Genomic DNA, 16953 nt, shown 5'->3' with positions numbered 1-16953 from the left:
GGTAACTATGTTTAAATCCTATTTATATAACATGTTACTCCAAAATATGACACACACAAAATCAACGTCAACAAGAATGCAACATTTTGTATATAAATTTTCTCCCTTATGCATTCTAATCTAACACAAATGTCATAATACATTTCATGGATGTGGAACTTCATATGGATTGTAGCAATTAGAACAATAGATACTTAATTTGCAATTCCCACATTTGTTAGCACGACTGCTACTCAGCTTAGCTGATCAATTGAGAAGAGCACAGTGAAGTCACAAAAGTTTCTCTCCAGATAGCATTGACACTTTGAAAGATTTGTTTGAAATACAATTTAACTAATCAACCATGATATCAATAGAGGAACACAATAGTGTCAACAATAGTGTTGATGATGAATGTATAATTCAAGAAATATACTCTCAAAATATACCAATATAAAACAGAAAACTTTAGTCCCAAAATGTTTTAAATTATTTCATAAAAATTATATTTTTATTCAATCCAATCACATACAATTTCCTATTCCGATCGCTAGTCATTTTCCTATATTTAAAACCTCATATTAATGTATTAACACATTTGAAATTTAAACAGCAATATATATGCTATAATCATGTGCCAGGCTTCTTTAGAAACCCTGCTTGTGCAGCGAGTGCTTCATTTTGCTCTATAAAATGTTCCTCAAATCTTTGTCCAATACGTGAAGTTGTTTTCAAATACTTCTGCAAACAGTTTGAAATACATGTGCTTTCTTTTGACAAAACATTCCTACTGCCAAAATCATTGACACAGTCCGCAAAACATTGTTCAGTTATTTTGTTGTATGTGTTTAAAAATTCCTTAAGTTGTTTCATTTGATCTGGTCCAACCAGTTGAGACATGCCCTGAACCCCAGCCATTGTTTCGTTTACTCTAATGCACTGCACTACAGTTGCACCAATACATAAATCTGAGTAAGAAAATAAAAATAGGGGTTAGGCGGATAAGCCGTATAGCTGTATAGTGGGGCAATGGCTGTAACAAACAAAACAAATATGCTCGGAAAACTAGAGAACAAAGTTTATAATACGCAATGCACATGCTCGTTCACCAAAAGTAACACAAATTATATATTTATAAATAGTAAAAAGAAACTCAATGAGCAGCAGTAAAAGCCTCCTGAGGCGTTTCATGTAAAAAACGTGAGTTACAAATACAAAAATTGACAATGAAGTTGATGGTGTGTCGACACAAACAGCCAAATCAACGTAACGTATGGTAATTTGGGCAATAGGCCTAATTACATAAAATACCCCTGGCCTGGTGCATGTATATGACGGGTAACTTATATTACATAAATTTACCATGTATATCTGTACCTTGTCTGCAGCATGCGGTTTTTGTAGATGCAAATTATTATTTTTTTTTTGCCAAATAAGTTCTAATGCCAAACGGAATTTTCGTATCATTATTTTGGAATCGAATAATTTTATTTTAAATACGTGGATTAACTCATTTTTGGACATATATGGTTTATATTACCGTAAATTACTGACATCATGGTAATGGTATGAATTTCATATTTATTTGGATTTTTACTCTACTATTGATATATATATTGCGGGAAATGGGATTTAAATAGAGAAAACAAAAAACTATGTACCGTATTTAAAATAAAGTGGATGCAAATTAAAATAGCGTCACATACAAAACAAGGACCATACCAACATCCTACTACTACGCACACTGCAACGCTAAGCTACATCATGCTTCTCCACAAGATGAAATTCGCCGCGCTCTGATCTATAGTGCCCCCACATGGCTGCACGCCAAGGTCGATATCAGACATCAGCAAGACGCTAGCTAGCTAATATCTCCAAGTGCTGCGCATCTAACATCTAAAAACAAAAGCGGGTTATCGTGATAATCAGTGGTTCTATCTAGTAGTATATATTTACGGTTCTATACACTAGTGTGCCGTGAAAGATCATCAGACTTGCCGCAGAGATTTTCGAATTAACAAAAAAAAATTGAGTTATTTGTTTCAGTGTGTAACAAGACTTTCGAATAACTCAGAATAGTTATCTTAGGATCGGATTTCCATATTTGTTAACTTTGTATGTTTTACATCCTATATGAAGTTTTGTATCCTCGAACTCTGTAATCCGTATTCGTTTGTTTTGATAGCAATGAACCAGCACTGAAGAAATACCAACAAGGAGTCACGAAACGGACATGAGGTAGCATGAAGAAGAATATATGGAATTGATATTCAACTGTCAGCGGATGCTACAAATGCTATTACTATACATTTTACTTAAATAAGAATTAAGATTAAATAAGAATTTGTAATGTAACAAGATATGACAATTCCCATGCGCAACGTTTTTAAATATTCACGTAATGGCATATTGGGGAACGAGAGTCTTGTTACGCCACTGGTTATGGCGATAATTAAATTAAACAATAGTATATACGGATATGATCATCATATATATATATGAATACTGTCATTTCACAAAAATGTAAGTATGTCTTTGCCTATGTTGCTCGGACTAGATTTTCAAGATATTATGACACACTATATTGTCCTCAGTTAATGTTGCCGTATCCACTATTTTAGTCATTGTCATAGTTATCACACCGTTACAATCAATTAATTACAATAAATTAAAAGGAAGATGGGGTAATATTCTTGCTCAATGGCGCGGTCCTTTTGTTCATCAAATAAATAAAACCACAAAAAAGAAAAAACTTCTTGTTCTTCAAAAGAATTTCATAAAAAGTGTGATACTATTCTTCTCACATGACAAATATGTTCATATGGATAGAGATTTTATTTCCCAAATAATGTCAACACTTGAAACATTTGAAGCAACAGAAACAAAAAAATAATAATTCAGTAATAATTGGTTATCATTATTTGTGAGGGCCAGTATACAAGACCGGTAAGGTCACCAAGGCTGACACCGATGAAATATATAAATTGAAAAAATTGGATTCTTCTTATAACATAGTACCTCCTTGTTTGTGATAGAGCCTTGTTCGAAGAGAAGTTATTGAACACGCGATTAGAAGATGATAATATTCTTGTCCGACAGCTGTATTCAATTTTATAAGTCCTAAGCTAAATGAAAGATTTTTTTTCTTCACAGGAGGCACAATAGTTGTCTGCATACCAGCGACTGCTCGTTCAGAGCCTGGTACAGATTACTCAAATAAAAATCAAGTCATATATATATACCACGAAAACAGTGTATTAAAATGGGGGAATGAATTGTCAGAATTGTTCCCAATGCGCTGTTCCTTAAATCAAAAAAGTACTCGGCAAAATATATCAGCAGTGTAATTCTACGTCTCATCAAGTTTGGGCGATGTCACAATCAAGCGACAAAACTTGTTTAGAGCTTTGCTACGGGCAAAGGCTACGGGTAAGTCGTGAAGCTCCTTATCAGAAGATGGAATGAAACCGATCTTATACAATAGCCGTAAGCCTATTCAATCTAATAATTCTATATGGAACGATTTTTTATAAATTATCGGCTTTCCTCTTCCCCGGGATAAATGTGTAAATCCTATCCATTACCAATAATAGTAATATGGATGAATGAATTGTTGTTATGGATGAACTTAATAGTGTGTCAGCCTAATGCGACCTCGTTGATAATGCGCCATTCCATGCGTCCTTGCTGTTTGTAAACGCAACCCGCTGTTCCTAATGAGCTGTGCTACACAGCGGACCCGCGATGAAGCAAGTCAGCGCGGCGAGTAAGGAAAAGATTTTCATATTTAGCGTATTCCTAATTTTGCCAGTCTTATTTCCATCGATGAGCTTGCATGTCACTGTGTAACTCAACGACTGTTTGGCAAATCAGCATGGTAAGAGATTGTATTGTCGTATGTCAGTATGTTTCCAGTGAAAATTGAGAGGGATTTTCAACAGTAAAATGAAACCGTAAGTAGTATTGCTGGAAATGAACTATGCGTATTGCCGTGTGTGAAATAGAATCTAAATTTGTCAGTCACGCAAGTTATATATGAATCGTGAATATTTTGATTAGTTTTTGATTTTATTGAAAGAAATATTCCAGTATTCAGCTGGAAGGGAACTAAATAATGCCAGACAGAAAAATTATGAAGAATTATACACATAATATTAATCTATTAATACGTTTTTTTTTAAATTACATATTATACTACTTAATTAATAATTGATTGACTGTATGCTGTTGTGATAATTTCAACACTATCAAATACAGTTCTCTGATTCCAAGAATAGCCCCCACGCCCCCACATTAAAAGACATCAATAATAACAGTGAGTGCAAACCCCTCCCTCCTTTACGAGACAGTGTACTGGTGTAGGCCAGGGGTCGGCAACCTACGGAGTAGTATAATCCGCGACTGGTCACTGAATTATAGTAACAAAACAGCTGTTTTGACGATTATTCTTTGAGTAACAGAATTCATTGTGAGACACGTGTAGACTAAATTATATTATAATCTAACGAGTATAAAATTCACAATTACTCGTTTAACTATAATTTAATTGTAATTAGACAAATGGCAACAAAACGCAGAAATGTTGATGCTAAGCGCAAAGGGTTCCATGGCGCTGAAAATATTCAAATGGAACTTTTTGAGATGCAATGCAAAGAGGAAATAAAATCTATATTCTATTCGAGAGATGTATCACTGCTTGATTTTTACTATAAAAAGTATCATTCGTTCGGTTTTCAACTTTATAGAAATATGTCCGGTGCGCCAATGACTTGCAGCTGCAACCCTTAATTTTGGCCCGCGGGCGACAAAAGGTTGCCGACCCCTGGAGTCGGCCTTCATATGGACTCAAAACGGGAGGCTGGGAGGCGCAGTTCTTACCACTTCAGCACTTCATGACAGCTCCTGCCACGAACGTACCGCGGCGTCTCTTGCCATGGTTTTATCGCACGATTACCGGTATATTTACAAAGTCATGTACAATATTTTAGTTTATCATGCAGAATTATATTTACTTAAACCTAACCCCAAATACATCAAAACTGTATTCATAAGAAAAGCGTTCCAACTTACCCAATATTTATCTCCATAAGGGGCAGCCCTGCTTTTACAGCCGACATGCCGTGGTAACGGCAGCAAAATTGGTGGTATTCGATTTGCTGCCGTAACAACGGCAGCCCGCTATTGGTTTGTGGCAGCTAAAAAGTCAGGGCCGTAGGTTTGGTCATAGCGGCCATGGTTTGGAAATCCCGCCATGGTTTTGCGGCAGCTCTAGACGCCTCAAAATACTTGAAACTGCACTTGCAAAACTGCAATCTGGCACTGCGCAATAAACTAAAAAAAAGCGCAGTCTAAAAACGTCACCATAGGATTCCATAATCTAATTTACAGGAGGAAAAAAATTTTACTGTAGCGTTTTGGTCACTTGACGGCAGACTCATATTGGTATTGATTTAAATTATTACTGAGACAAGCTTAGTGCGATCTGACGCATCTGCCGTTGTGCCAGACGCTCTCGTTTCAGACACAAATAGGTAACCAAATTTTGCGACATCTTAGAATCAGAGAATTGTGCCCCACTGAAATATAGATGGATTGGATATACATGAACGCATAAATTATATGCTTAGTTTATTATTACCGTAGGTATTTTTGTTTATAATTTATAATTCTTATCCCATTCCTTATGTTTCAGTTAGAATTAAGTCTATATAAATGGGTGAATTTGCTGTTCATCGATGCCAGTTGTTCGAGTACACTCCATGCACTATACAATGCATCGCTAGTTATGAATCGTCTGAAGGTACTGCTTCACAAAAATTGTTAGCAGTTGGGAGAGAAAATGGAGCTATCGACCTCATCAGATGTACGAAGACTGGTTTTTATAAGTATATGGTTATTCCAGCATCTTCTACTCGTCATTTAGAAGATATTGCATGGTATAATGGTAGACTATTTTCTGCAGAACTACAAGGAATAATCAGTGAATATGATTTAGTAAAAGGAACTATCAAGCGAACAGAAGATAGTTATGGTGGAGCTGTTTGGTGCCTTGCTGTAGGAAATAAAAAAGGAGTCATTGCAGCTGGCTGTGAAGATGGAAGTTTAAAAATCTACAATTGTGAGAAAAACAGTTTGTCATTTGAAAAATCATTTGATAAGCAAGAGGGGAGGATTCTCTCCTGTGCTTTTCATCCAGACAATGATGTCTTAGTCTCTGGATCTGTGGGTGTTATAAGAATCTGGAGTTACAAAAGCGGTCATGCTATGCAGAGAATAAACTTGGAAAGTTCTAGAAGTAAAAACACGATCGTATGGGCTGTCAAGATTTTAAGTAACAATACGATTGTGAGCGGCGATTCAACTGGTAAAGTAAATTTTTGGAATTGCAAAAATACTACATTACTGAAGTCATTTCAAAATCATCGTGCTGATGTTTTGTCCCTCTGTGTTTCTCATGATGAAAAAGTTGTTTATGCATCTGGTGTTGATTCACGAGTTTTAGCTATTAATTGTTCATCTGCAATGGTGGGCGAAGATGATCCGTCTTCAGCAACAACTGTAGACTCTTGGGTTCTAGGTGCAACCTTGCAAAAACATACTCATGATGTCCGTGCACTCGCAATCGTAGGAAATTATTTAGTATCGGGAGGTGTGGATACTAATATTTTGCTTTGCAATATCAAAAAAGGGGACTTTACTAAAATTAAAAGAATGGTTGATTTTCCCCATAAAAGCGTTGTTCATATAGCTGAAAACCCAAGATTGGTTTTGTTCCAGTATCCAAAACATTTGGATATATGGAGAATTGCAACTCCACGTCGGGTGAATGGTGAAGCTGGAGAAAAAATTGATTTAGAACAGGATCCAGCCATTGTTCTTCAAATAAAAATGCCTGCAAGTCAATTTGATGATATCACATGTTCTGCCATCTCAAAATGCGGCCATTGGGTTGCATATTCATCTCAATCATCATTTAGGCTTTTCAGGCTACAATGGGGAAAAGAAACACCTTCTGAAATATCTCTAAATAAAATTCCTATTATGTGGATTAAATCTGCATTAGCGATTGCATTCACTCCAGCCTCTGAATATTTGATAACTTCAGCATCGAACGGTAAAATATTTGTCATAAAACTAGAACCTGATGGCCACGTTCACGTAGCTCACGTATTCAAAAATGAAACCGATAGTATCCTTAATGTACCCGCTGTGTTATTTAGTGCCACCAATGAACTCTTTGCAGCTGTAGATTTGAATGATAATATCAAAATCTATGACTTAGAAAAACCAGAGATTCGATGCACGTTGCCCAGTCAAGATAGCTCACCTACTGCCATTTCTTTTAAACCATCCTCTACCAAACTTATAGTTGCATACCAGAATCATGCTGTAATAGAATATGATGCTGACATGAAATCATACACAAAATGGTCCAGAGAAGCAAATTCTGTTTCACTCAATTTAATTGAGTTTCCGTGCAAATATACCAAAAGGCCGAAAAAGCTTGGAAAATGGAATACATCTCCGATAATAAATATTTCGTTCAACGCGGATGCTCCTGATATTATCCTTTTGTCTTCTCAAAAGGCTTTATACTTCCTGAATACTTCGTCTGGTATTTTGAAAAAGATCATTTCTCATGAAAAGGAAAGATCAGAAAATGCCGTTGAGCAAAGCAAAGAATATGCAGCTGAACTCAGAAATAGGAGAAAAATGTTGGAAAATCCAGTCAAATGCTGTGACAAGTTTGAACAGTTGTTGCATGCTTCGTTCATTGATGGTGGTTCATCTATTTTTGTTCTTGAAAGACCATGGCATGATATTTTTGATAATTTACCACCTACTCTGTATCAAAAAAAATTTGGAACATAATCTGTGCAAGAATCGTTGTCATCATGCAGTTGACCTGGACAACTTGAAATCTTGGATAAATCTATTAAACGGAATAGATAATAGACTCGAAACTTTAATTTGTGTTGTTAAAAAAATCGTTTTATAGGCCTATAGTAGCATTGACCATTTGTCTTATGCTTACATTTTTATTATTGGACTGGTCACAACTTACAAAGTCTTATCCATTGTTTTGAGATATAAAATTTTTCGATATTGTATTTTGGCCAAAACGCTCTCTATTTCCGTAAAACTTTCAATTGGAAGGTATTAAAATTTGTGATATTTGTTACGAATTTCAATCTGCTTTGAGTATTAAGAGAACTTGAAAAACATCATATAGATTAACGGAATAGAATACTATTTTTGACATTGCATAAATGAAACTGTATTTGATTTATCCTTAACAATTTGAATTTTCATCCGTGGTGCTGTTCAAAAAATCCTATTTGTGATTGATAATATTTGAAATCATCATTTTCTCTTGTGATGTGGCATTATTGGTATGCTCTATATCTAAACTGTTGTGTATTATACCATTATGCAATAGAAATGTCAATGGAGTTCTTTCACTGGTAAATATTTTGAGCTGTATGGTTGGTCATATCAGCACCATCAACTGCGAAATTTTTTTTTAGATCTAGAAAATTACCATACTAAAATAAAATCATGAGGATTGTTTCAATACGAAGTTACCTGGTTTTTGTGTGTTTTGCAATCATATCACTCTGGCTGCTCTTTTACTTTGTTGGAGTGGGACGAGTACAAAATTTATCTCGGGCTGGGCTGTCCGATGTAAAAGAAAAGCTGAAAGTAAAAGAAAAGATTATGAAGGTTTATATTTTTTGTATTACTATTCAAAATTATGTTTTGTCATGGTCAGGATTTTGTTTTCACTTGCTTACTTGTAAGCCTTATGATTTTATCGTAGGAGAAATAAATATATATTTATAGCAGCAAACGATATAAATCAATTTTCATCTAAATTCCAACGAGTTGAACCCCTGTGTTCCAACTCGGACCAATAAATTTTTATATAAAAACGGGGATCCAGGTGTTATTGGGTGTTTTTGCCACAAAATCAATCTCTGTTCAATTTCTTTCTACCTAGCTTCAGGGCCGGCCTCAAGAGTTGCGGTGCCCTATGCTTTAAACCAGACTCTACACAACTGCCCAATGATATGTGAAGACCTAGTTTATTTTAAAGGACCAGAATTTTCCCATTAAGCATTGCCTATCTATTTTATTACAACTCATGTCATTGTAGTCATGCAGCACTTCTGGATGTGTTCGAATTCAAATGAAAAACATTTCTGTTGAATTTTATCTTATTGAGTTTATATTCACAGACTTCTTTCTCTTGGCAGCTTACCAATTTGGTCCATGATAATCAAGTATTATTGGAAAAATTGAAAGTTGGTATTTTGCAGCACAAAAACATCTTACTTGACAAGATGAGATCAGAAGTATCGGCACAGAATGCATTAGAAGCGAAACAAATTAGTCTAGGTAACATGAAACGTAGGCATACAGTTTGTAGGCCTATGAATTTTCACTTGCCAAGTGATGTTATGTTACAAACCATTAGTGTTATGTAACTAATGCTAAGTAAAAGGCTGCTATAATTTGGAAAGCTGGAATCTTTCTGGTGAGGTGATGGGCATGGTATTTGAACCCACTATTTTAACCATCATCGGCTAGTGCTAAGCGTTAGGAATATGCTTGCCACTGCACCTCTGATTACCTTGAGGGGATTCACAGTTTTGAATCCTGTGGGGGAAAATTATGTGCGATATAGTTGCTGGGCTCCTTTCCGCTTTTTTCCACTATGAAGTCCATGCATCTGAAACAAAGAACTGGCGAACTGATCTCTTGCCTGACATGAGCTGGTAACCAGATGAGAGGCCGTGGCTCGCCATATAATTAAGCTTTCTGCTTTCTCCCTTTCATGGATAAATATGTAAATCCTACATCCTAGTTAATCCCTTGGTCATCACAACCACAAAAATTTATGATACTCAAATTTCAAAACTTATTTCAGATCAAGAAATCTTAGCACCTCACCCCACGCTAATCAAAACAACTTCCACTCTGAAAACGGAACCCCCTGATATTCAAGAAAATGTAGCGGAGAAAATTCAGAACGTCAAAGATGATAATGATGAGGTATAACTACATCTTCAAAATGAAATATTCTCATGTATTTCATGTTGTTTGAAATAGGCAATTTTCAAATTTGTAAAACTTACTTCAACATGAGGAAGTGAAAATATATTGTGAAATATATTGTATATATTTAGTCCCATCGAGTCTCAGTGGCAATAATGCTTGCATGGAATTCGTAATTTTGGACGTTCTATCACTTTGATTCATATCTCAAATAATCTAATAAAATGTATTTTCTAGTTTATGATTCCAATTATGATTACTGCATGCAATCGTCCTTCAGTCTCTCGTTGCCTGGACAAACTATTTTCTGTTCGGGGATCTCAAGTCGATAACTTTCCTATTATTGTCAGTCAAGATTGTGGTGATAAAGCAACAGCAGATGTCTTGAATGGGTATGGAGACAAGGTAAAAAAATTTATGAAGTAATCTAGTCAGATATAAATATGAATAATGTTAGACCAGGGCTGTCCCATTAAAATCAATTTAAAGTACATTATCTTTGATATAGTGAACTCTTAATTTTTGGAATATTTTCTTCTAAAATATTAATGGAAAATTTGATATCAGGTGGTCATACAAAAATGGACTTCTTTCAACTTTCGACACTGTAAACAATAGGGAATCCATACCGGTACATAAACAACGGTTTATCTGACCTCTTACGTGCATATAGGATTTACATAATTATCCTGGCAGAAAGTAAAGTCGATAAGACTGTTCAATCATAGGGCAACCAAGTCTCTTGCTCGGTTCACAGTCTATGTCAGATATGAGATTAGGTAGACAGTTATTTGTTCTAGATGCTTGGACTTGATTACATATACATAAACAGAGACTGAATATATTCAGAAGGATTTCTTCCGGTTTCCCTGTTAAATGTAAACCATTTTAGAATATATTTGAAATATTTTTTCGAATTTACCTTTGGTCATTTATGTGTTGATATGATTTTTGGGTACTCCTGAAGTATGCGCACCAAGATGACGCACAACCTGAACCCTAACCTTGTACACAACCTGAGTTCAGGATGTGCGCTATCTTGGTGCGCATACTTCAGGAGGTCCGATTTTTGAGCTTTAATAAATAGGAAAGCATTTTCATGTTTTTAAATATTAAGCAATATTAGTATAGTGTGATTATAATATTTATTTCTCTATTCAGATAACATTTGTAAAACACGATCCTGAACCTGTGCCTCAGGGAGTGAAAAGCAATCTGGTTGGATATTATAAAATTGCTTCACATTACAAATTTGCTATAAACCAGGTGATTTATTAAACTTTTACTTCACCTCAGTCGAAATTGTCTTATTTTATGAAGTACTCACCTAGACACAATGGCCTGGTAGTTAATAGTGTCAGATACAACTCTCTAATTCAAGAGTCAAGTCCAGTTATAGATCATCCGAGTCAATAAAGTCTCTGCAAATTTGAGTTCGAGTCCCAATTCGAGTCACTACCATCTCGAGTCTCAAGCCATGCTTCTGGTCGTTTGAGTTAGACAATCTGAGTCCGAAACTCAGAGCCATGGTAGAACAACAGTGAAATGGATAAATATGAGTGACAATGACCCTAAGACTTAAAGTTTCTATCTGATGTAAACTCATGTTACTTCTAAAATCAAACTCTCATTCAATCATTTATTGACAACTTGAAATCAAATCTACGCATATTTACTACAACCAGCTAGTGAGATTTCAATCCTGTGTCCACCACCTCACCCAATTAAAATTGGGTAGTCAAAATGACCAATCTTTACAAAGATAGTAACTCCCTACATATCATCAGATATCAATGGGTTCTTGTACAGGGCCTCTGTTCTGAGCATGACGGCACGAATGAGCGGCGTATAAAATTTCTTTAATGTTTTATTTTAAACAGGCTTTTCACCATTTTCCATCTGCTGATTCAATTATAATATTAGAAGATGACATCGAAATTGCTCCAGATTTTTTGTCTTATTTTAAAGAAATGCATGAACTTATGAAAAAGGATCAAACATTATGGTGCGCATCTGCATGGAATGATAATGGTAAAACGTCACAAGTTGATGCAACAGAAAAAGGAGCAGAACTATTATATAGAACAGATTTTTTCCCTGGATTGGGTTGGCTTTTAAAAGTAAGTGGCTTGATTGAGAATGAATGTCATCGATGAAAACATTTAGCTTGAGAGGGTAATTGTATCATCTTTCCGATTCAGGTTTGCTTCAACTCTTTCTACACATAATATAGAAGGAATTTTAAAAAGTTTATAAAAATAGTTTATGATTTCAGATTTTGCTAGACTTGTTGGTACATTGTTGACTCTGCCAAAGATGATTTTCATGGTCACTCACTGTGATGCCGATGATAATCATTTTTTTTACTGTGGAATACAGATGTCCTGGGGTTAAACATTAGCATTTTCTGGCATCACAGGTTACACGTCTTGGGCTCAACACCTATGCCCAACACCTGACCCAGGGTGTACTAAATTTGCTAGGCAATGCAGAACCGGAAAAATTCAGTCCTTTCAAAAATATTAGCTCTTTACATACTGTGAGATATCAGTGAAAGTTTGCGCGGGTTCTGTTTCTGAGTCATATTTGACTCATAAGAGTCGTATTTTTAAAAATATGAATCTTGTGATATACTTTGATACTAATTTTGAATTTATTAAGGTCACTAAAAAGGCCTCTGTTAAGGACAGTATGGCTTTATATTTTATTAAAATCAAAATATTATATATTCAGAGAAGTCTATGGGAAGAAGAATTGGTTTCCAAATGGCCACAGGCATTTTGGGATGACTGGATGAGAGAACCTGAACAAAGGAAAGGAAGATCGTGCATAAGGCCTGAGGTATCAAGAACTTCAACATTTGGAAGAAAAGGGGTAATTATCAAATGCATATTGAACTCATGGGTCTTTTGCTAAATTGGTGTGGTTGTTATTTTAAGGTTGTTATTATAGTTCTAAAACGCTACTGTTTATTGTATTTTTTTGGGTCCTTTGGGTCTTTATGTTTTGCCCCAATTTTTGCTGATTTTTATAGTTAATGGGCACACCTTCATATATCATTCAGTTCAATACTTTTAAGTTATTGTTGGAATTTCGCGGACATTCATACAGCAATGAGGTCATTTAGCCTTTGTGTCCATATATTTTAATATTGCTTCCTTGTTTATTTATAAGTTTGTGTTTGTAAGTACCTATAAGCCAGTATTGTTCTACTAATAAGATCCTATTCATTATTCATTTATTTTATTTCCATTGTGAGTAAATTGAGCTTTATGTTTGTACAGGTCAGTGCTGGACAGTTCTTTGATACTCACTTGAAATATATCAAGTTAAATGAATTTCCAGTCGACTGGTCGACAAAAGATCTCTCGTACCTCGTTAAAGATAATTATGATAAGTATGTTTTTACCTTATTGAAGTCTATTCAAGCTCAAAGGTTCTATTTTATATTAATTATGAATGTATAAGATAGTAAGTAATGTTTTGTCAAGCCGCTCTATTAGTAATTACCAACCAACGGTTAGGGAGATGTGTTTTATATTTGCTTGTCTGATAACATTCCGACTAATCTTTATATTATATTTGTGAAATAATTTAAAAGCTGTACTGTTCTACCCTCTGCCGAAATGGCATCAATTAAAATCTAACATGCAACAATATTCTGACATGCAGAAGCCATATACTTACGCTAATTCGTTGTCTAAGTGGTCAGGCTTTGTTTTTTTTTGTGCATTTAGATATATGCGGTTTCTCCGAATTGAATATTAATCTGTATATAATTCCCAACTGGTGTGATGTTATACTTGACTAATAGCTCACAAAAAAAACTCTTTTTCTACACGATTCTAAATCATGTGTTTTGACAATAATTTCCTACCTCATTTTAGAGTTTTTCCTCTCTTTATTCATGATTAGTAGACTTGCATTTCTTTTTTTTTATATTTCAAGATCTTTCAAAGATAAAGTATACAACCTTCCACTGTTTCGAATCAGCGATCTTAAAGAAAATAAAGATCCAGACTCTCGTGAAGTTCGAATTGAATACACAATGTCACATACTTTTAAAGCTTTTGCTAAGGAGCTTGGACTTATGTCCGATTTTAAAAAAGGGGTGCCAAGGACAGCATATATGGGTATTGTAACCACTATTTTCAGAGGTAGAAGAGTTTATCTTGCTCCTCCTGTAGATTGGACTGGTTATGTTGAAAGCTGGTCATGATTTTTAGCGTTTGAGTGGTATTGGTCAACATTGTTTCATGTATGCAGTATCAGTTGCAATAATACTCAAATTTTAAATGCCGAATTATCCGAGTGGGAATGTTTTAGCCATTGTCATGCGTTGCGATTTGATTGTTTGCCATGCGATTTTCTACCATTTTGAAATAAAAAATTTCCTGAATTATTTATATTAAGCACAATTAGGAGAATAATATTCAAGAGCAAAGGTCGTAGTTGCAAGTCATTTTGTGACAATCCCTAGGGGCAATTCGGTCATACCTAAAAACACCTACCGACCCCCCCCCAAATCGTGTCTATATAACATACTCTTTACTTAGAATTTGAACGTCTTCGAGAGATTGTGAAACCGTATTGAATAGTGTTATGTGCAATCAAAATATTCATTTTGGGTCACGCCAAAGGTAGAAATGTATCAAATGGCTTATGCTTTATTTGGTGTGCTTTATTTTTACTGTTTTAAAATGTGCCAACGAAAGTACTCTTGAAGATATAAATACATTTGTCTTCGTATATAGAAATGGTATAGAAGACCTCGATTTTGTATGAAATATTCCGACAGAATTCAAAATTATATCCATCTTTGCTTCTACTTTTTATGGCATCTCTGTATTACTGAGTGAAGAAGTTAATTTTATCAAGGTGTGAAGTGAGGAAATTTTTATTATCTGCGTATTATCGATAATCATATACATGCACTGTTTAAGACATATTTTTGAATGTTGATATTATATGATTTATGAAATGTAAAATGTGCAACATGAATTTCAAATCAACACACATTGTTAATTGGGTATCATCTGTTCAACACAGGCCTGTTGGTTCAGTTATTCTCTCCCAGTTCCAGAACAGTTTTTATTGAGGAAAACCTACCGGTAATTGAACGTAATTTTTTCTTCATCATTTTCATTGAATTGGTGGTTGATATATTTTGAAAGTGATCATACTTATGTTAGGCATAGGCTTCTGTCGCCTCAGATAATATATTCATTTTCATTTGCCACTCTGCTATAATATGATCAATAAATGCGCTAGAAACAAAATCTTATTAAATTTTTCTATATAATGATTAATGTACATTCTATCTACAAATCTCCTTTTGCCAAGTTGCAACTGTTACAAGGCATCGTTAATATCTGATCAAATTTTTAGAGACCAGTACTTATTCTGATTGTATTTGTACAAATCGCCGATAATTCTCAATTCAGCAATTTAAAAGATATCTTGATCAAGGACTACCCAAAGTTTTACCAATGTGCTTTTGAAATATATTGTGCAATCTACATAATTAAGTCTTTTGCAGCAGTGAGATTAGGACAGTACCTCTTCAAGTTTTTTGATTGTGCGTATTTTGTAATGTCTCCCACGGAACACTGCCTTGAAAACTCTTTAATCGCCATTTGTTAATAAAAATGTTCGCCCGATAGGAATATTGGCAGGAATGGAAATGGAACCACAAGGACGCTTTGGGTTTTCAAATAAGTGAGCATGTAATTCGAGCATTGTGCCGATTTTGTTCAAATTCCGCAGTGTTTAAATGCTCTTCGTTTGCCTTGACCAACTAGCTGCTCTTGTGATATATTGTACAAGGTTTGTTAGTTTAATCTTGATTGTTCAAGATGGTTGAACCGTTGATAAAGTTGAACAGTTTATCTTTATCCTATTCAAAATTTTACATGCCAAAGAAAACATTCGTCAAAGATTTATGCGGTAAATCACAAATTAAGAGTAGGAGGCTGAATCGTACCGCCCCTGCTTGGTTTTAAAGCATGATTGTTGCAAGCGTGAACTACTGAACTTCCCCGAAAATAAGACCCAGTCCGAATTTTAAAAACGATTTTAATATAAGCCCGACTCTTAAAATAAGACCTAGTCAATGACGCAATTTTTTTTTTGACCTAGTCGATAGCAAGACATCTCGCTTACACGTTTAAAATGATTAATAATCTATGTTTTGCAGTTATTTTGAATAAAAACGCTATATTTATGATTTAATGGATATCGGTTTTCATGTTTTGTATACTTGAAAATCCCGTAGTTCTCTACTTTGTAATTTTGTTTTTGAAAATGAAAATAAGCCCTAGTGTTATTTTTCGGAGAAAGATTGAAATAAGACCCAGTCTTAACCCAGTATTAACACAGTGACAATCATCAATATTTACAACCAATGAAATAAAATCGTCATTGATGTTAACACTGGTATGGGATATGTTATTATTTTTGGACTTATTTGAAGATATAGCTGGAAATCCAGAACAGCATTATCATTTATACATTGATCATCCAGACCTAATTTTGTATGCTTCTTTGAGGTGTTCAATTGTCTCAAAACAGGACCCTTTCCAAATAAAGACAAAATAGAGAAAGGCGAAGACTTTTTTCAATTAGCTGTCAGTTCTTTTCAGCAACTTGGGACAAAATTGTGAAGATGTGATCTAGTTTGCACGCACAAAATGGCGAAAATCATTGGACTATCTATAGGATCCCATTAGACATAGGGTCAACGGGGATTGAACCACGTGCCGCTTACATGTACTGCTACCTTGCGATATCAATTTTTGATAAAACTAAAGATCCTGAAAGACGGTATGTTAGTCGTTGGGAAGACATAATAACAAATATCCATGCTTTCAAGTCCATCCATTCTATCCAAGTCCATGCTTCTGAAAAAAGACAATA

The 16953-nt window shown here is 34.8% G+C and overlaps 3 protein-coding genes across 7 annotated transcripts; 2 read left to right on the top strand and 1 right to left on the bottom strand.

Moving 5' to 3' along the window:
- Positions 1-4: 4 nt before the first annotated feature.
- On the bottom strand, positions 5-947 carry LOC120344958 (mitochondrial import inner membrane translocase subunit Tim9-like). The gene has a single exon (XM_039414306.2). It carries the CDS (start codon positions 895-897, stop codon positions 610-612), a length of 288 nt encoding a protein of 95 aa, XP_039270240.1. The 5' UTR covers positions 898-947; the 3' UTR covers positions 5-609.
- A 4712-nt stretch (positions 948-5659) lies between these two features.
- Positions 5660-8508, top strand: LOC120344132 (U3 small nucleolar RNA-associated protein 4 homolog). The gene has a single exon (XM_039413216.2). The coding sequence runs from the start codon at positions 5692-5694 to the stop codon at positions 7849-7851; it is 2160 nt and encodes a 719-aa protein (XP_039269150.2). The 5' UTR covers positions 5660-5691; the 3' UTR covers positions 7852-8508.
- Positions 8509-8524: 16 nt separating this feature from the next.
- Positions 8525-15317, top strand: LOC120344133 (alpha-1,3-mannosyl-glycoprotein 2-beta-N-acetylglucosaminyltransferase-like). Of its 5 annotated transcripts, none has more exons than XM_039413220.2 (9): positions 8525-8703; positions 9300-9375; positions 9911-10035; positions 10276-10443; positions 11200-11304; positions 11919-12158; positions 12772-12912; positions 13323-13435; positions 13987-15317. In XM_039413220.2, the coding sequence occupies exons 1-9, from the start codon at positions 8539-8541 to the stop codon at positions 14255-14257; spliced, it is 1404 nt and encodes a 467-aa protein (XP_039269154.2). In that variant the 5' UTR covers positions 8525-8538; the 3' UTR covers positions 14258-15317. The 5 variants fall into 5 exon arrangements, with proteins under 5 accessions (XP_039269154.2, XP_077968657.1, XP_077968656.1 ...); XM_078112531.1 differs by having other exon boundaries at positions 9300-9378; XM_078112530.1 differs by having other exon boundaries at positions 9237-9378.
- The last annotated feature ends 1636 nt before the right edge of the window (positions 15318-16953 follow it).

The sequence above is a fragment of the Styela clava genome, chromosome 5 (assembly GCF_964204865.1).
Source record: "Styela clava chromosome 5, kaStyClav1.hap1.2, whole genome shotgun sequence".
Classification (NCBI taxonomy): domain Eukaryota; kingdom Metazoa; phylum Chordata; class Ascidiacea; order Stolidobranchia; family Styelidae; genus Styela; species Styela clava.
This window is presented reverse-complemented; position numbering and strand designations above follow the sequence as displayed.